Source organism: Loxodonta africana, chromosome 3, assembly GCF_030014295.1.
Source record: "Loxodonta africana isolate mLoxAfr1 chromosome 3, mLoxAfr1.hap2, whole genome shotgun sequence".
NCBI classification, from domain to species: Eukaryota; Metazoa; Chordata; class Mammalia; order Proboscidea; family Elephantidae; genus Loxodonta; species Loxodonta africana.
In genome coordinates this window covers 35,376,068-35,395,129 of record NC_087344.1, presented here as the reverse complement: position 1 = coordinate 35,395,129, position 19,062 = coordinate 35,376,068, and the positions used below count along the sequence as shown (strand labels likewise).

Below are 19,062 nucleotides of genomic sequence, written 5' to 3'. Positions count from 1 at the left end.
CTGGAGGGAGCAGGTTTGAGGTATGTTTTTGAAGTCAGTCTGGCAGGATTTGCTGTCAGGTTATAAGCGTGGGGAAGGGGAAAGGAAGGAGTGAAAATTTTTGGTTTGAGCAACGGAAGATAGGAGAACGTGGGCATTGTCGGCATTTCCACTTTTCCAGGACAACGGACTCAGCATAGAAACCCAAAATTAAGGTCAAAAAATTCTATCTTTGCATTTTAAAAGATACTTTAAATTGTTGTTGAAAACGTTCAGGGCATTTTTGTTGTTGTTGTAAAAATAGATATAACACAATGTTTGTCAGTATACAGTTCAGTGATAGCAATTAACGTGAATCATCTTGTGCAGCCCAGAGTCATTGCCAAATGTCTCATCACCAACTTCTGTTGTATCTTAAGAACTTTAATATGTTCAAGGTGAGCAATGCGTTTCCTCTTCTTAACTTTCCAGCCTCAAGCTCCACACCTTGCTAAGGGAGAAACGCTTCTGGGTCCAAGTTGACTCCTGTGCGCGGGAAGCAGGAATTCACCCCTTCTTTCCTCGAGTCTGTTTCCTTGGTCCAGGATTCTGTGCCAGCCCATGGTGCCCGTCTTTGAGACAAGCACGCCCTCTTCAGCTGTGGCCTCAGCATGTCGCCTTTAACCAAACCCCAAGCACCGGAGGAGGTCTTTCCTGGTCTGGAGGAGAAGCCAAAAGGAAAGCCGCTTCTCCCCTGGGGCTCCCTGTTTGGCCATCGCAGTGAGAAAATTGTCTTTACCCAAAGTGACAGTGTCCCCGAGGAGAATGTGCTCACCATCACCATCACTGAGACCACCGTCATTGAGTCGGACCTGGGCATCTGGAGCTCCCGGGCCCTCCTTTACCTCACCCTGTGGTTCTTCTTCAGCTTCTGCACTCTTTTCCTGAACAAGTACATCCTGTCCCTTTTGGAAGGGGAGCCTAGCATGCTAGGTGAGTCTGGGAGCCAGCTAGCTAAGGGGTTGTTGTTGTTAGCTGCAGTGGACTCGGCCTGACTCCTGGCGACCCCATGCACAATGGAAGGAAACCCTGCCCTGGTCGTGCACCATCCCCATGACTGCTTGCAGACCGGACCACTGTTCCATAGAATTTTCACTGGCTGATTTTCAGAAGTAGGTCACAGGCCTTTCTTCTTAGTCCATCTTAGTCTGGAAACTCTGCTGAAACCTGTTCAGCATCATAGCAAAGCGCAAGCCTCCACTGACAGATGGGTGGCAGCTGAGCGTGAGGTGCATGGAAGGCGAGAATTCTTCCATTGAACCTCCACTCCCCCCTCCCCCCACCCCGTGTTTCTGGAGTAACATGCAATAATTTCAATAGCAGGTGGTTACCCGGGAGGAAGGGGAGAAGGGAGGTGAGTGTTGAAGGGATGAGGATGGGAGTAGGACTTCTCGAGGAGGCTAGGGCACGTTCTGTGTGATTATGAAACAGAATAAACGTGGTGCTCCAGCTCTCTTATGTTGAGAGAGGAAGTACCCCCCCAAGCTGGCTTCCCGCTCCTGTCCAGGAGAGGAAGGACACCCCCAGTCTGGGTCTCCCCTCCTGTCCAGGTGCCGTGCAAATGCTGTCTACTACGCTCATCGGCTGTGTCAAGATTTTCCTCCCTTGCTGTTTGTATCAGCACAAAACCCGCCTCTCCTACCCGCCCAACTTCATCATGACCATGCTGTTTGTGGGTCTAATGAGGTAAAGGATTGATGATTCTGGTCGTGTGTCTGAGTGTTTAATAACATCTTTCCTGTCACCACAAGTGGGAGCTCAGGCAACTGGAGGTGTGTTTCCCGTGCAAACTCTAAAAACACCACGGCTGCTGGCTTCCTGGGCACCTCGGGCATCTGGCTTTGTAGGCCTTAGTGCCACAGACACAGGTTCTTCCTAGAACAATCGTGATGACATAGTTTAATAATGGTTTGAGGACAGTGGTCTTCCTCCCTGGGTGATGCGCCAGTGCCACTGAGAGCAAAGCCCTTACCCAAAGGGCTGGGTCGGAAACATCAGGAGAGGGGCCTGAGCACCCATGTGGGTGCTGAGGGCAGGGGGTGGGGGGGTGGGGAAAGGGGAAGGGGGCAGGGAAGAGGAAAGGGGGTAAGGGAGAGGAGAGAGGGAGGAGAAGGGAGCAGAGAAGGAGAAGGGAGACCAAGGGGGAAAGGAGGAGAGAGAGGGAACACGGAGAGGAAGGGGAAGAAAGGAGGGGGGAGGAGAGGAGAGGGAGGAGGGCAGGAGAGGGGGAAGGGATGGGGGGGAAGAGGAGGAGGAAGAGGAAGGAGGAGGCAAGGGGGTGGAGGGACCCTGGTCACCATCGAGGCTCCTTTTTGAAACGTTCCTTATAGCTGAAATAGAATGATCCATTTCAAGGCTATTTCCTGCCTGTTTCTAGGTTTGCAACAGTGGTTTTGGGGTTGGTCAGCCTGAAGAACGTGGCAGTGTCGTTTGCCGAGACGGTGAAAAGCTCAGCACCCATCTTCACCGTGATTATGTCCCGGATGATCCTGGGGGAGTACACGGGTGAGTGGCCCCTGAGCGCCCCCCATCCCTGCCCCTTTTTCTCCAGTCCAGGAACTTGGTTCATCCCACCTTCTGCCTTTTCAGGCTCCTGCTGCCCTGAGATCCCACCCACCATCATGTGCCTGGTTCAGTCACCCTGCCCTGGGACTCTGAGCAGCAGCAGCAGCCTGAAGCCCACAGCTCAGGTTTCTAGGCTGCCCCACTGAGCCCACTCTGGGCTCCAGCTCTTTCCTTGTGGCCTGCTCTGAGCTCTCGCGTCCCCCTCCCACTGGAACATTTTCTTAAGGGTCACGAGTCATGCCAGGCTGTCCTTGTGCACTTGCAGCATTGCAGCCGGCTGGGGGTGGACGGGAACAGAGAGTAACTAATAAACCAGGTCACTCAGGTGCTGATAACCACATCAAAGAAAATAGGACGGAGCTATGCTAGAGGGAGGGCTCGGTCTGCAGAGGGCGGCCAGTGCTCTCCCCACTCAAGAGCGCTAGGTGAGGAGGGGTCAGCCTGGAAGGCCACCTGGCCACCTGTGGCGCTCCACGCAGCGACCACCGTTCTTGAGTTCTTCCCTCTTCCCCTCTGGCATACGCTCCTGGGCCTCTTTCCTGTTCTGACTGCTCTTCCAACTGCTGCTTCCCTGGCTCCCTGAGGCTCAGCAAATTGGATTTCTTTATCAGACTCCTAGTTTTAAGGACATGCAGGTCATTCCCAACTGTGTGTGAGACCCTCGTCCCCTGGTTTTCCTACCAACCTTCTAGAAAACCAACATATTCAGTAATGTTACATGGAAGCAGGCAGTGTAGAATAAAGTGTATAATAGGTGATCTTTTACTAAGTAAGGGAGAAATGCCTATATGTACACACAAAGTCGATTCGTGTTACCTGCGATGGTTGTGCTTTATAAAGTTTCTGCAAACTCTGACTTAGCAAATACTGAACTGTTGCTCCAGGGGAGATATAAGATTATGTTCCTGTAAGCCTCTGGTCACAACTTTCTCATCAATCAGTCAACACATAACCTTGTGTTGTATGTGTTTCTGTTTAAAGACACTTTATTTAATATCTACTGTTGATTCATTAACATTGAACTCACACCTAAACAAAGCTTATCTAACACATGTATTTTCTCCATAAGGCCCATCGCAGCCTTCCTGTGTTTAGGGACACTAGACAGCATTTCGGCACTCTGCTCGGGGTCATTTTATTTTATTTTATTTTTTAATTAACTTTTATTAAGCTTCAAGTGAACGTTTACAAATCCAATCAGTCTGTCACATATAAGTTTACATACATCTCACTCCCTACTCCCACTTGCTCTCCCCTTCTTGAGTCAGCCCTTTCAGTCTCTCCTTTCATGACAATTTTGCCGGCTTCTCTCTCTCTCTATCCTCCCATCCCCTCTCCAACACAATCTCAAGTGTCCACCTGATATAATTAGCTCACTCTTCATCAGCGTCTCTCTCCCACCTGCTGACCAGTCCCTTTCATGTCTGATGAGTTGTCTTCGGGGATGGTTCCTGTCCTGTGCCAACAGAAGGTCTGGGGACCATGGCCACCGGGGATTCCTCTAGTCTCAGTCAGACCATTAAGTTTGGTCTTTTTATGAGAATTTGGGGTCTGTATCCCACTGATCTCCTGCTCCCTCAGGGGTCCTCTGCTGTGCTCCCTGTCAGGGCAGTCATCGACTGTGGCCGGGCACCAACTAGTTCTTCTGGTCTCAGGATGATGTAGGTCTCTGGTTCATGTGGCCCTTTCTGTCTCTTGAGTTCTTAGTTGTCGTGTGGCCTTGGTGTTCTTCATTTTCCTTTGCTCTAGGTGGGATGAGACCGATTGCTGCATCTTAGATGGCCGCTTGTTAGCATTTAAGACCCCAGATGCCACATTTCAAAGTGGGATGCAGAATGATTTCATAATAGAATTATTTTGCCAATTGACTTAGAAGTCCCCACAAACCATGTTCCCCAGACCCCCGCCCTTACTCCGCTGACCTTTGAAGCATTCATTTTATCCCGGAAACTTCTTTGCTTTTGGTCCAGTCCAATTGAGCTGACCTTCCATGTATTGAGTGTTGTCTTTCCCTTCACCTAAAGCAGTTCTTATCTACTGATTAATCAATAAAAAACCCTCTCCCACCCTCCCTCCCTCCCCCCCTCGTAACCACAAAAGTATGTGTTCTTCTCAGGTTTACTATATCTTGTAATAGTGGTCTTATACAATATTTGTCCTTTTGCCTCTGACTAATTTCGCTCAGCATAATGCCTTCCAGGTTCCTCCATGTTATGAAATGTTTCACAGATTCGTCACTGTTCTTTATCGATGCGTAGTATTCCATTGTGTGAATATACCACAATTTATTTACCCATTCATCCATTGATGGACATCTTGGTTGCTTCCAACTTTTTGCTATTGTAAACAGAGCTGCAATAAACATGGGTGTGCATATATCTGTTTGTATGAAGGCTCTTGTATCTCTAGGGTATATTCCCAGGAGTGGGATTTCTGGGTTGTATGGTAGTTCTATTTCTAACTGTTTAAGATAACCCCAGATAGATTTCCAAAGTGGTTGTACCATTTTACATTCCCACCAGCAGTGTATAAGAGTTCCAATCTCTCCGCAGCCTCTCCAACATTTATTCTTTTGTGTTTTTTGGATTAATGCCAGCCTTGCCGGTGTGAGATGGAATCTCATCGTAGTTTTAATTTGCATTTCTCTAATGGCTAATGATCGAGAGCATTTTCTCATATATCTGTTAGCTGCCTGAATATCTTCTTTAGTGAAGTGCGTGTTCATATCCTTTGCCCACTTTTTGATTGGGTTGTTTGTCTTTTTGTGGTTGAGTTTTGACAGAATCATGTAGATTTTAGAGATCAGGCGCTGGTCTGAGATGTCATAGCTGAAAATTCTTTCCCAGTCTGTAGGTGGTCTTTTTACTCTTTTGGTGAAGTCTTTAGATGAGCATAGGTGTTTGATTTTTAGGAGCTCCCAGTTATCGGGTTTCTCTTCATCATTTTTGGTAATGTTTTGTATTCTGTTTATGCCTTGTATTAGGGCTCCTAGGGTTGTCCCAATTTTTTCTTCCATGATCTTTATCGTTTTAGTCTTTATGTTTAGGTCTTTGATCCACTTGGAGTTAGTTTTTGTGCATGGTGTAAGGTATGGGTCCTGTTTCATTTTTTTGCAAATGGATATCCAGTTATGCCAGCACCATTTGTTAAAAAGGCTTTCTTTTCCCCAATTAATTGACACTGGTCCTTTGTCAAATATCAGCTGCTCATACGTGGATGGATCTATGTCTGGGTTCTCAATTCTGTTCCATTGGTCTATGTGCCTGTTGTTGTACCAGTACCAGGCTGTTTTGACTACTGTGGCTGTATAATAGGTTCTGAAATCAGGTAAAGTGAGGCCTCCTACTTTCTTCTTCTTTTTCAGTAGTGCTTTGCTTATCCGGGGCTTCTTTCCCTTCCATATGAAAGTGGTGATTTGTTTCTCTATCCCCTTAAAATATGACGTTGGAATTTGGATCGGAAGTGCATTAAATGTATAGATGGCTTTTGGTAGAATAGACATTTTTACTATGTTAAGTCTTCCTATCCATGAGCAAGGTATGTTTTTCCACTTAAGTATGTCCTTTTGAATTTCTTGGAGTAGAGCTTTGTAGTTTTCTTTGTATAGATCTTTTACATCCTTGGTAAGATTTATTCCTAAGTATCTTATCTTCTTGGGGGCTACTGTGAATGGTATTGATTTGGTGATTTCCTCTTCAGTGTTCTTTTTGTTGATGTAGAGGAATCCAAGTGATTTTTGTATGTTTATTTTATAACCTGAGACTCTGCCAAACTCTTCTATTAATTTCAGTAGTTTTCTGGAGGATTCCTTAGGGTTTTCTGTGTATATAATCATGTCATCTGCAAATAGTGATAACTTTACTTCTTCCTTGCCAATCCGGATACCTTTTATTTCTTTGTCTAGCCTAATTGCCCTGGCTAGGACTTCCAGCACGATGTTGAATAAGAGCGGTGATAAAGGGCATCCTTGTCTGGTTCCCGTTCTCAAGGGAAATGCTTTCAGGTTCTCTCCATTTAGAGTGATATTGGCTGTTGGCTTTGCATAGATGCCCTTTATTATGTTGAGGAATTTTCCTTCAATTCCTATTTTGGTAAGAGTTTTTATCATAAATGGGTGTTGGACTTTGTCAAATGCCTTTTCTGCATCAATTGATAAGATCATGTGGTTTTTGTCTTTTGTTTTATTTATGTGATGGATTACATTAATGGTTTTTCTGATATTCAACCAGCCTTGCATACCTGGTATAAATCCCACTTGATCAGGGTGAATTATTTTTTTGATGTGTTGTTGGATTCTATTGGCTAGAATTTTGTTGAGGATTTTTGCATCTATGTTCATGAGGGATATAGGTCTATAATTTTCTTTTTTTGTAATGTCTTTACCTGGTTTTGGTATCAGGGAGATGGTGGCTTCATAGAATGAGTTGGGTAGTATTCCGTCATTTTCTATGCTTTGGAATACCTTCAGATGTAGTGGTGTTAACTCTTCTCTGAGAGTTTTGTAGAACTCTGCAGTGAAGCCGTCCGGGCCAGGGCTTTTTTTTGTTGGGAGTTTTTTGATTACCGTTTCCATCTCTTTTTTTGTTATGGGTCTATTTAGTTGTTCTACTTCTGAATGTGTTAGTTTAGGTAGGTAGTGTTTTTCCAGGAATTCATCCATTTCTTCTAGGTTTTCAAATTTGTTAGAGTACAATTTTTCATAATAATCTGAAATGATTCTTTTAATTTCATTTGGTTCTGTTGTGATGTGGTCCTTCTCGTTTCTTATTTGGGTTATTTGTTTCCTTTCCTGTATTTCTTTAGTCAGTCTAGCCAATGGTTTATCAATTTTGTTAATTTTTTCAAAGAACCAGCTTTTGGCTTTGTTAATTCTTTCAATTGTTTTTCTGTTCTCTAATTCATTTAGTTCAGCTCTAATTTTTATTATTTGTTTTCTTCTGGTGCCTGATGGATTCTTTTGTTGCTCAGTTTCTATTTGTTCAAGTTGTAGGGACAGTTCTCTGATTTTGGCTCTTTCTTCTTTTTGTATGTGTGCATTTATCGATATAAATTGGCCTCTGAGCACTGCTTTTGCTGTGTCCCAGAGGTTTTGATAGGAAGTATTTTCATTCTCGTTGTTTTCTAAGAATTTCCTTATTCCCTCCTTGATGTCTTCTATAACCCAGTCTTTTTTCAGGAGGGTATTGTTCATTTTCCAAGTATTTGATTTCTTTTCCCTAGTTTTTCTGTTATTGATCTCTAGTTTTATTGCCTTGTGGTCTGAGAAGATGCTTTGTAATATTTCAATGTTTTGGACTCTGCAAAGGTTTGTTTTATGACCTAATATGTGGTCTATTCTAGAGAATGTTCCATGTGCGCTAGAAAAAAAAGTATATTTTGCAGCAGTTGGGTTATTTTATTTTTTTATTGTGCTTTCAAATGGAAGTTTACAATTCAAGTCAGTTTCTCATACAAAAGCTTATACACACATTGTGTAATCATTGTTCTCCCTACAATGTGACAACACACTCCTCCTCTCCACCCAGTATTTCCTGTGTCCATTCAACCAGCTCCTGTCACCCTCTTCCTTCTCATCTCACCTCCAGACAGGAGTCGCTCACATGGTCTTGTGTCTACTTGACCCAAGAAGGTCACTCCTCACCAGTATCATTATCTATCTTATAGTGCTTGGGGTCATTTAAAATAGTAAAATCACCAACCAAAATGCCCAAAAAAAAAAAAGTAGCACTAAAATAGACCACAAGAAGGACACTTGTTTAAGGTGTGAGAGCTGAAACAAGGCAGAGAGTTGCCTTGTTCAGCCTCAGAGGGGAACGTGTACGTCGGGCGACTCTTATTTTTTGCTGCTCTGTGTGTGTGTGTGAATGAGTGCAGAAGCACCACGAGCATTGAATTTGGGGGCTGAAATGAAACTTTATTGAGTGGACGCATGTCCAAGTATGGAATCTGCAAATAATGAAGACTGAATGTATTTGCTTTTATTAGAAGAATGGTGAGATCTTAAAACTAAGGCACATTGTTGCCTAAGAAAGGAAGGTTAAGGAGATGAGGACGTAGCTAGATGTTTTATAGGGATGCTTTTGGGACCTTGACATTGTTTTATGTGATTATAAAAATCAAATCAAAATGTAAAAAGCGGTTCCCAAAAATCACAAGCAAAATGAAACAAATGAACCTTATTGAGTGTGAGCTGGTAGCTTAACTACTCAAAAAGGATTTATTTCAGTTGACTTCAAAACATCATAATTTGGCTTCCCCCTGTGGTGGACAAGCTTGTGTCACACCAACTCTCTTTCTGAGAACAAATAGAAAATCTTGAAGAAATTTAGCAAAAAAAATAATAATGTTTTTAGAGGCACTGGAGAATGATTGAGTTAGGGAGACTCAAGGGACCTAGATTTCAGAGGTCACCCAAAGATGTGACCCTTGCACACAGCTCTGCTCTCCCCTCAAGACACCGCTGGTTCTTGAGCAGTGACAGAGAATCTGAGCAAAACAATCTCGAGGACCGGCAGGGCAAGACTGGAGTGCGAAGCCTGCCACGAGGAGCTTCATTTGGGACCTGAATCCACTGAAGTCCATGCTGGGTGAGGCGTATGCCCACACGCTGACTGCCTGCCCATGGCAAAAGCAAGTCCTCGCTGGAGAATAAAACAGTACCCACAGTTTCCAGTTTTCTCTGTAGGCTATATGTCATTGTCCATCGTCAAACAAAAATTTCCAGGCAGGCCAGAAGACAAGAACAAGCAATAGAAAACTGAGCGGATAGAGATTTTCCTTGGACAGGCCCAGGTTTTCTCTTTTGAGCCCACGTCCTCTTGACCACAGGCCGTCTGTGGGTTTGCTATGTTGACTCAACTCATGGAGATTCATTGGTTAGACTTTCTCTTCATTTATCGCTTCCTAAGTAATTTGATTCATGTTATTGTTGTTGGGTGCTTGTGTTGTTAGGTGCTGTCCATTCAGTTCCAACTTATAGTGACCCTACGTACAACAATGAAATGCTGCCCTGTCTTGCACCATCCTCACAATCGTTGCTATGGGTTTGAGCCAATTTTTGCAGCCACCATGCCAATCCATCTTGTTGAGGGTCTTCTTTTTCACTGACTCTCTACTTTACCAAGCATAATCAATAAACAATATCATGATAAATGCGTAATATATTGAAATTGTCAAGAATTTCATTCTACTTGAATCAAGAACCAATGTCCATGGAAGCAGCAGTCAAGAAATTAAATGACATGTTGCACTGTGCAAACCTGCTGCAAAATACCTCTTTAAAGTTTTAAGTGACAGAGATGTCACTTTGATGACTAAGGTGTGTCTAAGCCAAGGTCTTTTCAGTTGCCTCATGTGCATGTAAAAGCTGAACAATGAAAAAGGAAGACCAGAGAAGAATTGATGTATTCAAATTCTGGTATTGGCAAAGAATACTGAATATATACCATGGACTGCCAGAATGAATAAATAAGTCTTAAGAGGAAATACAACCATAATTTTCCTTAAAAGCGTGGATGGTGTGACTTCGGCTTACTTACTTTGGAGACATCATCAGAAAAGACCAATCGCTAGAAAAGAACATCGTGGTTGGTAAAGTAAAGGGTCAATGAAGGCAAGGGAAACCTTCCATAAGATGGATTGATGCCATAGCTATGATAATGGATTCAAACATACCAATGATCATGAAGATGGTACAGGACTGGGCAACGTTTTGTTCTGTTATACATAGGTCACCATGAGTCGGAGCCAACTCCATGCAATTCACAATAGGAATTTGAGTTACTGCTCTAGGCAGCGCTGTCCCGTGACAAGGGAAGACATTCATATTCTTGTGAGGTCAACACGGACATGTTCAGGGACTGAGATTCTGCCCCTTTTTGCTAGATATGAGAGGCCCATACTCTGGTATCCTTTGAATCTCAAAATAAATCCTGAGGCTAAAAGCAAAGCAGAGATACAGAGTGGTACCTGATGCCCTATTTCTGAGATAAATGTGTGGCGGGCAATGTGATTTTCCATTGCAGTGAATGAATTTTTCATCATTCATGTAAAGGCTGTATATTATATTTCAGAAGGAAAATAAAAAGGAAATGAACTCAATGTGGGGGAATAGAGAAGGCCCGCTCTGTGCTAGGGAATAAGATTGCACATACACACACACACACCCCATTGAGGTTTCCCCTTTGTGATAGAATTTCCTGGAGACCATCTTGTTCACCTCCTCACTTCACAAGTGAGGTGTGTGGACTTATGGGACAGGGAGGGACTTGGGAGCTGGGGTTCATGTGTACATGTCCTCCCACAGGGAAGCATCCTGGCAGCCAGCTCTCATGTGGGAGCCTCATGGGCCACCTGCCTTTGGAGAGGGTCATGGGACTTATTTGCAGACCTGGATACTTGCTTGCTTCATTTTCCCCCCAAAGTAAAAAGAAACTGATACATACTCATTTTTCTTTTTTTTGAAGTGAAATTCACACAACATACCATAAACCATTTTCAAGTGAGCAGTTCAGAGGCATTTAGTACATTCAGTGTTGTGCAACCACCACCCCTCTGATCCCAGAACATTTCCATCACCCGGCAAAGCACCCTGTACCCATTAAGCCCGTTCCCCCCTCTGGGCAGCCCAGGCAATTACGAAATCTGCTTTCTGTCTCTATGGATTTACCTGTTCTGGATAAAACCCAGAAAACCCATTGCTGTCAAATTGATTCCTACTCATAGTGACCCAACAGGACAGGGTAGAACTGCCCCGTAGGGTTTCCAAGGTGCGGCTGGTGGATTCAAACTGCTGACCTTTTGGTTAGCATCTAAGCTCTTAACCACTGGGCCACCAGGGCTCCTTTTCTGGATATTTCATATAAATCATACATTGTGTAACCTTTTGTGTCTGGCTTCTTTTACTGAGGATAATTTTTCAAGGCTCACCCATGTTGTAACATGTATCAGAACTTTATTCTTTTTTATGACCCAGTAACATGCCATTGCCTGGACACACCACAGCTTGTTTACCCATTCATCTATTGACGGACACTTGGGTTGTTTCCAGATTTTGGTTGTTATGACTAATGCTGCTATGAACATTGGTGTACAAGTTTCTGTGTACACGTATGTTTTTATTTCTTTTGGGCATATACTTAGGAGTGGAATTGCTGGGTCACGTGGTAATTCTATGTTGAACTTTTTGAGGAACTGCAAAATTGTTTTCCACAGCGGCTGCACTATTTTATATTCCCATCAGCAGTGGGGGAGGGTTCCAGTTTTTCCACATCCTTGGTGGTGTGGGTTTTCACCAACACTTGTTACTGTCATCTTTTTGATAATAGCTGCCCTAGTGGGTGTGAGGAAACCCTGGTGGCATGGTGGTTAAGAGCTATGGCTGCAAACCAAAGGGTCAGCAGTTCAAATCCACCAGGTACTCCTTGGAAACTCTATGGGCCAGTTCTACTGTGTCCTATGGGGTCACTGTGAGTTGGAATCAACTCAACGGCAGTGGGTTTTTATGGGTTAGTGGGTATGAAGTGGTATAAAATCCACTGGCGTTGAGTTGTTTCCAACTCGTAGTGAACCCATAGGATAGAGTAGAACTGCCCCATAGAGTTTCCAAGGCTGTAATCTTTACTGAAACAGACTGTGACATTTTTCTCCTGCGGAGCGGCTGGTGGGTTTAAACCTCTGACCTTTCACTTAGCAGCCAAGTGCCTAACCACTGTGCCACCAGGGTATATACCAGTGTATATGTGTTAGTTTTTTAATTAACTTGAAAGACCATAACTTTTTTTGTGTGCGTGTGCTTTAGGTGAAAGTTTATAGTTCAAGTTAATTTCTCATACAAAAATTTATACGCATGTTGTTATGTGACATTAGTTACAATCCCTATAATGTGACAGCACACTCCCCGTTCCCACCCCAATTTCTTGTATCCATTCAACCAGTTCCTGTCCCTTCCTGGCTTCTCAGCCTGCTTTCAGACAGGAGCTGCCCATTTGGTCTCGTGTATCTGATTGAACTAAGAAGCACAATCTTCACGAATATTATTTTATGTTTTATAGTCCAGCCTAATCTTTGTCTGAAGAGTGGGCTTCGGGAATGGTTTTAGTTCCGGGGGCCATGGCTTCGAGGGTTCCTCCAGTCTCAGTCAGACGATTAAGTCTGGTCTTTTTACGTGAATTTGAGTTCTGCTCCACACTTTTCTCCTGCTCCGTCCAGGACTCTCTGTTGTATTCCCTGTCAGAGAAGGCCATAACTTTCATGAGGAGGGATAAGAACAGCCTTGGCGTCTAGCATCAGACTTGCAGTCACTGTGTGCCTGCGCTCTCTTCAGGGCTGCTGGTCAACCTCTCACTCATCCCAGTCATGGGAGGGCTGGCGCTGTGCACCGCGACTGAGCTGAGCTTCAATGTCCTGGGCTTTTCCGCTGCCTTGTCCACCAACATCATGGACTGGTGAGTCATTTATTGTTATTCTTGCTAAAGTAAAACAGGCTCATGCTTTAGGTTTTGAATAGTATAGCTAAGTTAAAGACCGTCTTCAATTCCACTTTTAACGTTTTGACGTATTTCCTTCCATTGCTTTTTCTCTGCATTTGCCTTTCTTAGAAACATAGTATGGATTCTATCACATGTCCAATTTGCATCTTACTTTTTTAAGTTTCATGTTGTTTTATGGGCATTGCTTCAGACAATGCCCATAAAACCTGATTGTCGTGACCACTTCCTAAAACCAAACCAAACCCACTGCTGTCGAGTCGATGCCGACTCATAGCGACCCTATAGGACAGAGTAGAACTGTCTCATAGACTTTCCAAGAGGCGCCTGGCGGATTCGAACTTCTGACCTCTTGGTTAACAGCCATAGAGCTAGTGGGTGTGAGGAAACCCTGGTGGCATGGTGGTTAAGAGCTATGGCTGCAAACCAAAGGGTCAGCAGTTCAAATCCACCAGGCACTCCTTGGAAACTCTATGGGCCAGTTCTACTGTATCCTACGGGGTCACTGTGAGTTGGAATCAACTCAACGGCAGTGAGTTTTATGGGTTAGTGGGTGTGAAGTGGTATAAAATCCACTGGTGTTGAGTTGATTCCAACTCGTAGTGACCCCATAGGATAGAGTAGAACTGCCCACTACACCACCAGGGTTTCCTTGTATGAGTCAAGCCATCTGAATTTCTAACTGGCCATCTTTAATTTGTGCCACGGCTCAACCATTCCAGTGTTGCCAAGCTCCCAGCTCCTCTTGTTCATATATAATGTTGTGGGGAATATCTTCTTATATGAGTCAAGCCATCTGAATTTCCAACCGCCCTGTAGGGTGAATTCTAGAAGAGGGATTGTCAGCTGAGCCCACAAACTTCTCTGAAGGGCTCCTGACCCGTGCTGCTGGCTCACCTCCAAAATGATTGTTTCGAGTGATAGTCTGGTCGGTGAGAGTCTCTGACCCCATCCTTGCCATTGAGGATGATGCTGTTTAGTTTTGCCCTCGCCCATTTGTGCCTTCTCCCATGGCTTATCTGTCCTGTTTGTGAGTCTTGTCCATGTTTTTCTCCTGGGGTCTTTAGGCCTTAAATGGCCTCTGGGATTAATCACTCACACATCTGGGGCATCCTGGGTGCCAGCCTAGGGTGGCCACTGACTCATGGGACTCCATTCATAGGGAGTGTCTCAGCCTCCTAGTGCTGCCATAAAAGAATCACCATAAGGAAGTGGCTTTTTTTTTTTTTTTAATAATATTTTATTGTGTTTTTGCTGCAGGTTTACATAGCAGCTTAGGTTCCCATTTAACAATTGCTACACAAGTTATTCAGTGACATGGGTTATATTCTTCACAATGTGTGAACATTCTCATTATTTCCATTCAGGTTGTTCCGTTTCCATTAATCTAGTTTCCCCCCTGCCCCTTACATTCTCATCTTTTTTTAATTGTTGACCATTTGTCCTCATATAGGTGATTTTTTTTAAAGGAGTGCAGTACTTATGGGTGATAGTCATTATTTTTAGGAGGTGGCTTTAAAGAACAGGAATTTATTGCCTCCCAGTTCTGGAGGCTAAAAGTCCAAATCAGGATCCCAGCCATGTGGATTCCTTCTGTGGGCCTCTCTCCTAGTTGTTGGTGTTTGCCGGTGATCCTTGGCTTGTAGATGGCTTCTAGATGGGTCCTCACATGTCATCCATCTTCCCCATGTGTGTCTCTGTGTCTATTCTGCTTTTTTATAACTCAGAGGGATTAGGTTTCGGACCCACCTGCACTGGTATGACCTCATTAACATGACAAAGAAAATCCTATTTCCAAACAGGGTCACATCCATTAAGTACAGGGGCCAGAACTTCAACACATATTTGGGAGAACACAGTTCAATCTATAACAGAAGGGCTTGTGCAGTGCTTGGAGCATAGACTTTGGGGTCTTTAAGATCTAAGAGCTGTGTGACCTCAAACAGGTTACTCCACCATTGAGCGTCTCAGTTTACCGACCTGCAAAACAGGATGGGCGTCAAGCCCACCTTGATGGTGAGAGGCTGCTTGAAAGTGCCCAGACCAGTGCCTGTCCCTGTGACAGTGCAGTGGCTACTCCCCAAATGTCCGAACCCTTGTCACCGTCATTTAGTAAGAACACAAACACTGTCCATTTGATGTTCTCTGATGTGTATCAATACATAACCTTTTCTTTTCTTTATTCTAGTTTGCAAAATGTTTTTTCAAAAAAGCTCCTCAGTGGGGACAAATACAGGTTCTCGTAAGTATCATCAAAAGTGAAATCTCTAATTTCATAAAGCCCTGGGGGATAATCTTTCCTGTTTTAAGATTCAAAATACCCCTAAGACCTGACACTTTCCCACATTGGCTTAAACCAATTGCCGTCAAGTTGATCTGACTCAGGTCGCCCCCATGTGTGTGTCAGAGGAGAGCTGAGTGCGATAGGGTTTTCTTTTCTTTTTAAATTTTATTAACTTTATTGTTGTTGAGAATATACACAGCAAAACATACATCAATTCAACAGTTTCTACATATGTAATTCAGTGACATCCCTCTGTAGGGTTTTTAATGACTGATTTTTCTGAAGTAGATCGCTGAGGTGCCTTTGGGTGAACTTGAACCTCCAACCTTTCATTTAGCAGCCGAGTTCATTAACCATGTCTACCACCCAGGGACTCCCGGTGGCCTTTAAAAATACTTTGTTGAAACCTGGAAGAAAAAAAAAAATGTTTTCAGCTACCCTTTTGAGGCGCCTCAACCCTCAGACTGGTTTTAATTTCTGGACAACTGCTTTGGTTCCCTCTGCCACCTACAGGTCCTTCCTGTCATCCCCAGAGGAAATAAAGCTCTAGTGCACTTGTGTCCTTTATGGAGAAATCCCTGTGCTGAGGGCTTCTGATATATCATGGGAAGCGTTGCCTAGTTGTCAAGCGTCTGGTTAAGACCCAGCTCCTCCCGGGGTGGGGCAAAGACTCAGATGCCTTCTCTTGCTTCCTCTGCAGGGCCCCGGAGCTGCAGTTCTACACCAGCGCTGCCGCAGTGGTCATGCTCATCCCAGCCTGGATCTTCTTCATGGTGGGTTCTGAAAATGTGACCTTCCTTGGCCCAGGGCTGCTGGCTAACCCTACCATTCGGGAGCAGGGTGATTAAACTTTCCAGGTTCTGCGGGTAGTTGGCTGGTACGTTGTTCTTATTGTTAGCTGCCATTGAATCAGCCTCAACTCATGGTGACCCCATGTACAGGTGTGGAGCGCTGCCCAGTCCTGTGCCATTTCCATGGTCAGTTGTGGATTGGATGGCTGTAACCCATAGAGTTTTCATTGGCTAGTTTTTGGAGACAGGTTGCCAGGCCTTTCTTCCTAGACTTATTCTGGAAGCTCCACTGAAACCTGTTCAGCATCATAGCAACACCCAAGCCTCCCCTGACAGATAGGCGGTGGCTGTGCCTTGGCCGGGAATCGAACCTTAGTCTCCTTCATAAAAATCATGGATGGTGAGAATTCTACCACTGAACCACACTGCCTCTGTTTGATATATTAGCTCTGCTGAGATGTTTATAAAGAGGCAGTGATATGCCCAGTAGAAGGAAGAGAAAGCAGAAACCACCACCTTGCTTGGGCCTCTCCTCCTCTGCTAAGCATGCCCATGTAAGGCATATCCAGCCAAATCCCAACTACGGCAGGCTTCTGAATTCTTTGTGAGAGGTTTTTAGGTTTGCTTCATTTTTTTTTTTTTTGATGGAAAGGAATCACATGTGCCCACTGTAGAAAAGTCAACAATGCAGAGCATATAAAATGAAAATGAAAGTCTGTCTCCCAACCCACCCTGTCACACTCCTAGGGGCACCCCCTTTTGATAATATGACGACTTTGTTTCAGACATTGTCTGTGAGGGTATAAATGGACACACGTGTGCATGTATGTAATGTGATCCCATTAGTTTTAGAGAGTACGTGTATAATCTGTGCAGACTTTTTTGTAACATGAGGCGAGCCGTGCTCTCCTGTCCGAGAACTGGATCTTGGCCATGTCAGATGTGAACAGCAGTTTCTTGCTCAAGAGTATGACCCCCCCCCCGACCCCTGGCTTTCCCCTTGATGGACACTTGGCTGCCCTCTGCTTTTCACTGTTACAGACATGTGACGGGGAACTTCTTGTGTCCATGTGTTTTGCAGATAAGAGTGTTTCTCTGGGATAGATGGTTGGAATTGGAGTGGTCGATTGAGGGAAACTGTATGTTTAATATGTATGCTGTGTATTGTTCACTTGCTGTCTGTGTTAGATTCCTAGGCTGCTGTAACAAAGTACCATATGCTGGGTACTTAAAACCAGAGAAATTTATTCTCTCAGTGTTCCGGAGGCCAGAAGTCCAAAATCAAGGTGTTGGCAGGGCCATGCTCTTCCTGAAGGCTCTAGGGGAGGATCCTTCCTTGCCTTTTCCAGGTTCTCATAGCCCCCAGGCATTCCTTGGCTTATGACAGTATAACTCCAGTCTCTGCCTCTGTGGTCACGTGGCTCTCTTCCCTGTGTCTCTGTCTCTCATCTCCCTCTTCTTATAAAGATACCATTCATTGGATTTAGGGCCCACCGTAATCCAGTATGACCTCATTTTTACTTGGTTACAACTACAGTGACCCAATTTGCAAACAGGGTCATGTTCATAGGTACCTGGGCTTAGGACGTGACATATCTTTTGGGGGGACACAATTCAGCCCACACCACTACCCTAAAAGGGCACCTTCAGAGCTCTCCATAACAACAATTCATAAACCCAGATTGCCGGGCACAAGGGACATTTTGGCAGCAGGGGCATCTTCCCAGAGGACAGTGGATAAGTAGGACGAGTGCCCAGTGGAGCATCCTTGTCTTGGTGCCAGGATATGCCAGTGATTGGAAGGAGTGGGAAGAGCTTCCGGTACAATCAGGATGTGGTGCTGCTGCTGCTGATGGACGGCGTACTGTTCCACCTGCAGAGCGTCACGGCCTACGCCCTGATGGGGAAGATCTCCCCGGTGACCTTCAGGTGAGCAAAGGCCAGGGGCATCACGAGCGGGGTGTGGGCGTGCAGACCACACCAGGTGACACTGTCAGAGGAGGTGACACCGAAGTAACTATAAAATTTTTTGTGCAGTGTTTCAGCAGAAATTTATTATTTTTTATAAAAATATCCATGTAGTTAGTTATAACGACAAAACATTTTTTTATAAGCCCAGCTTACATGTATCAATATACCCACAAGACTAGAACTCCACACTGATTTACTTTTTGAACGTTGTAACGCACTCGGGTCAGAGCTGTCGTTATTACCCAATTACAGTGACGGCTCCAATCACGTGGCTTCATCCGCACGTGTGTGCTACAAGCATGGCCTCTTGCTTTGGTTGCTGCCAGTGTTCTTCTAGCCACTGATTTTGTCAAATTTTGGGGTGTTTTAGCTACAATATTGTGGTAATTTGCATGGGGGGCGGTGACACCGTGAGTTACCACACTGGGTGACACCAACCCTAGTGATGCCACTGGCGAGGGATTTCCCGTGACACCGGGCTCAGGCTGTCTGCCTACTTGACACTTAGGCATTTCTATAAATGCCTAAAATAATAAAATTTAATAACATAATCCATAAATAATATTAAAAATAAATAGAAGTACAAATGAAGAAGAAGTACATAGAGTCCACGGGCGATGCCAACGGTTAAGCTCTTGACTTAAAGGTTGGTGGTTTGAACTGACCCAGAGCCACCTCAGAAGACACACCTGGCAATCTGCTTGCAAAAGGTCACAGCCTTAAAAACCCCGTGGAGCAGTTGCACTCTGACACACATGGGGTCGCCATGAGTCAGAGTCGACGGGACTGCTACAACAATAAATAAAGTATAAATAAAAATGATCAATAATAAGTGCAAGTAAGAAATAAAATAAATGTAAATAAGTAATGAGCATAAATACAAATAAATAAGGTGATTTTTTATTTAATTGTAAAATTCTGTACTGAGGAATGTGGTTGGAGACTC

General features: G+C 44.4%; 1 protein-coding gene across 4 annotated transcripts in view; it reads left to right on the top strand.

The window, feature by feature from the left end:
- Positions 1-19,062, top strand: part of SLC35E2B (solute carrier family 35 member E2B) — a 42,690-nt gene that overhangs the window by 18,837 nt on the left and 4,791 nt on the right. For 3 of the 4 annotated variants that reach the window (XM_003413213.4, XM_023552152.2, XM_023552153.2), the window contains exons 3-9: positions 451-951; positions 1,569-1,704; positions 2,396-2,523; positions 12,908-13,028; positions 15,259-15,312; positions 16,055-16,127; positions 17,929-18,074. In XM_003413213.4, the coding sequence (XP_003413261.1) occupies positions 630-951; positions 1,569-1,704; positions 2,396-2,523; positions 12,908-13,028; positions 15,259-15,312; positions 16,055-16,127; positions 17,929-18,074 (980 nt within the window). In that variant the 5' untranslated portion in view covers positions 451-629. The remainder of the gene's footprint in view (positions 1-450; positions 952-1,568; positions 1,705-2,395; positions 2,524-12,907; positions 13,029-15,258; positions 15,313-16,054; positions 16,128-17,928; positions 18,075-19,062) is intronic. The other variant, XM_064281102.1, reaches the window with a different exon arrangement.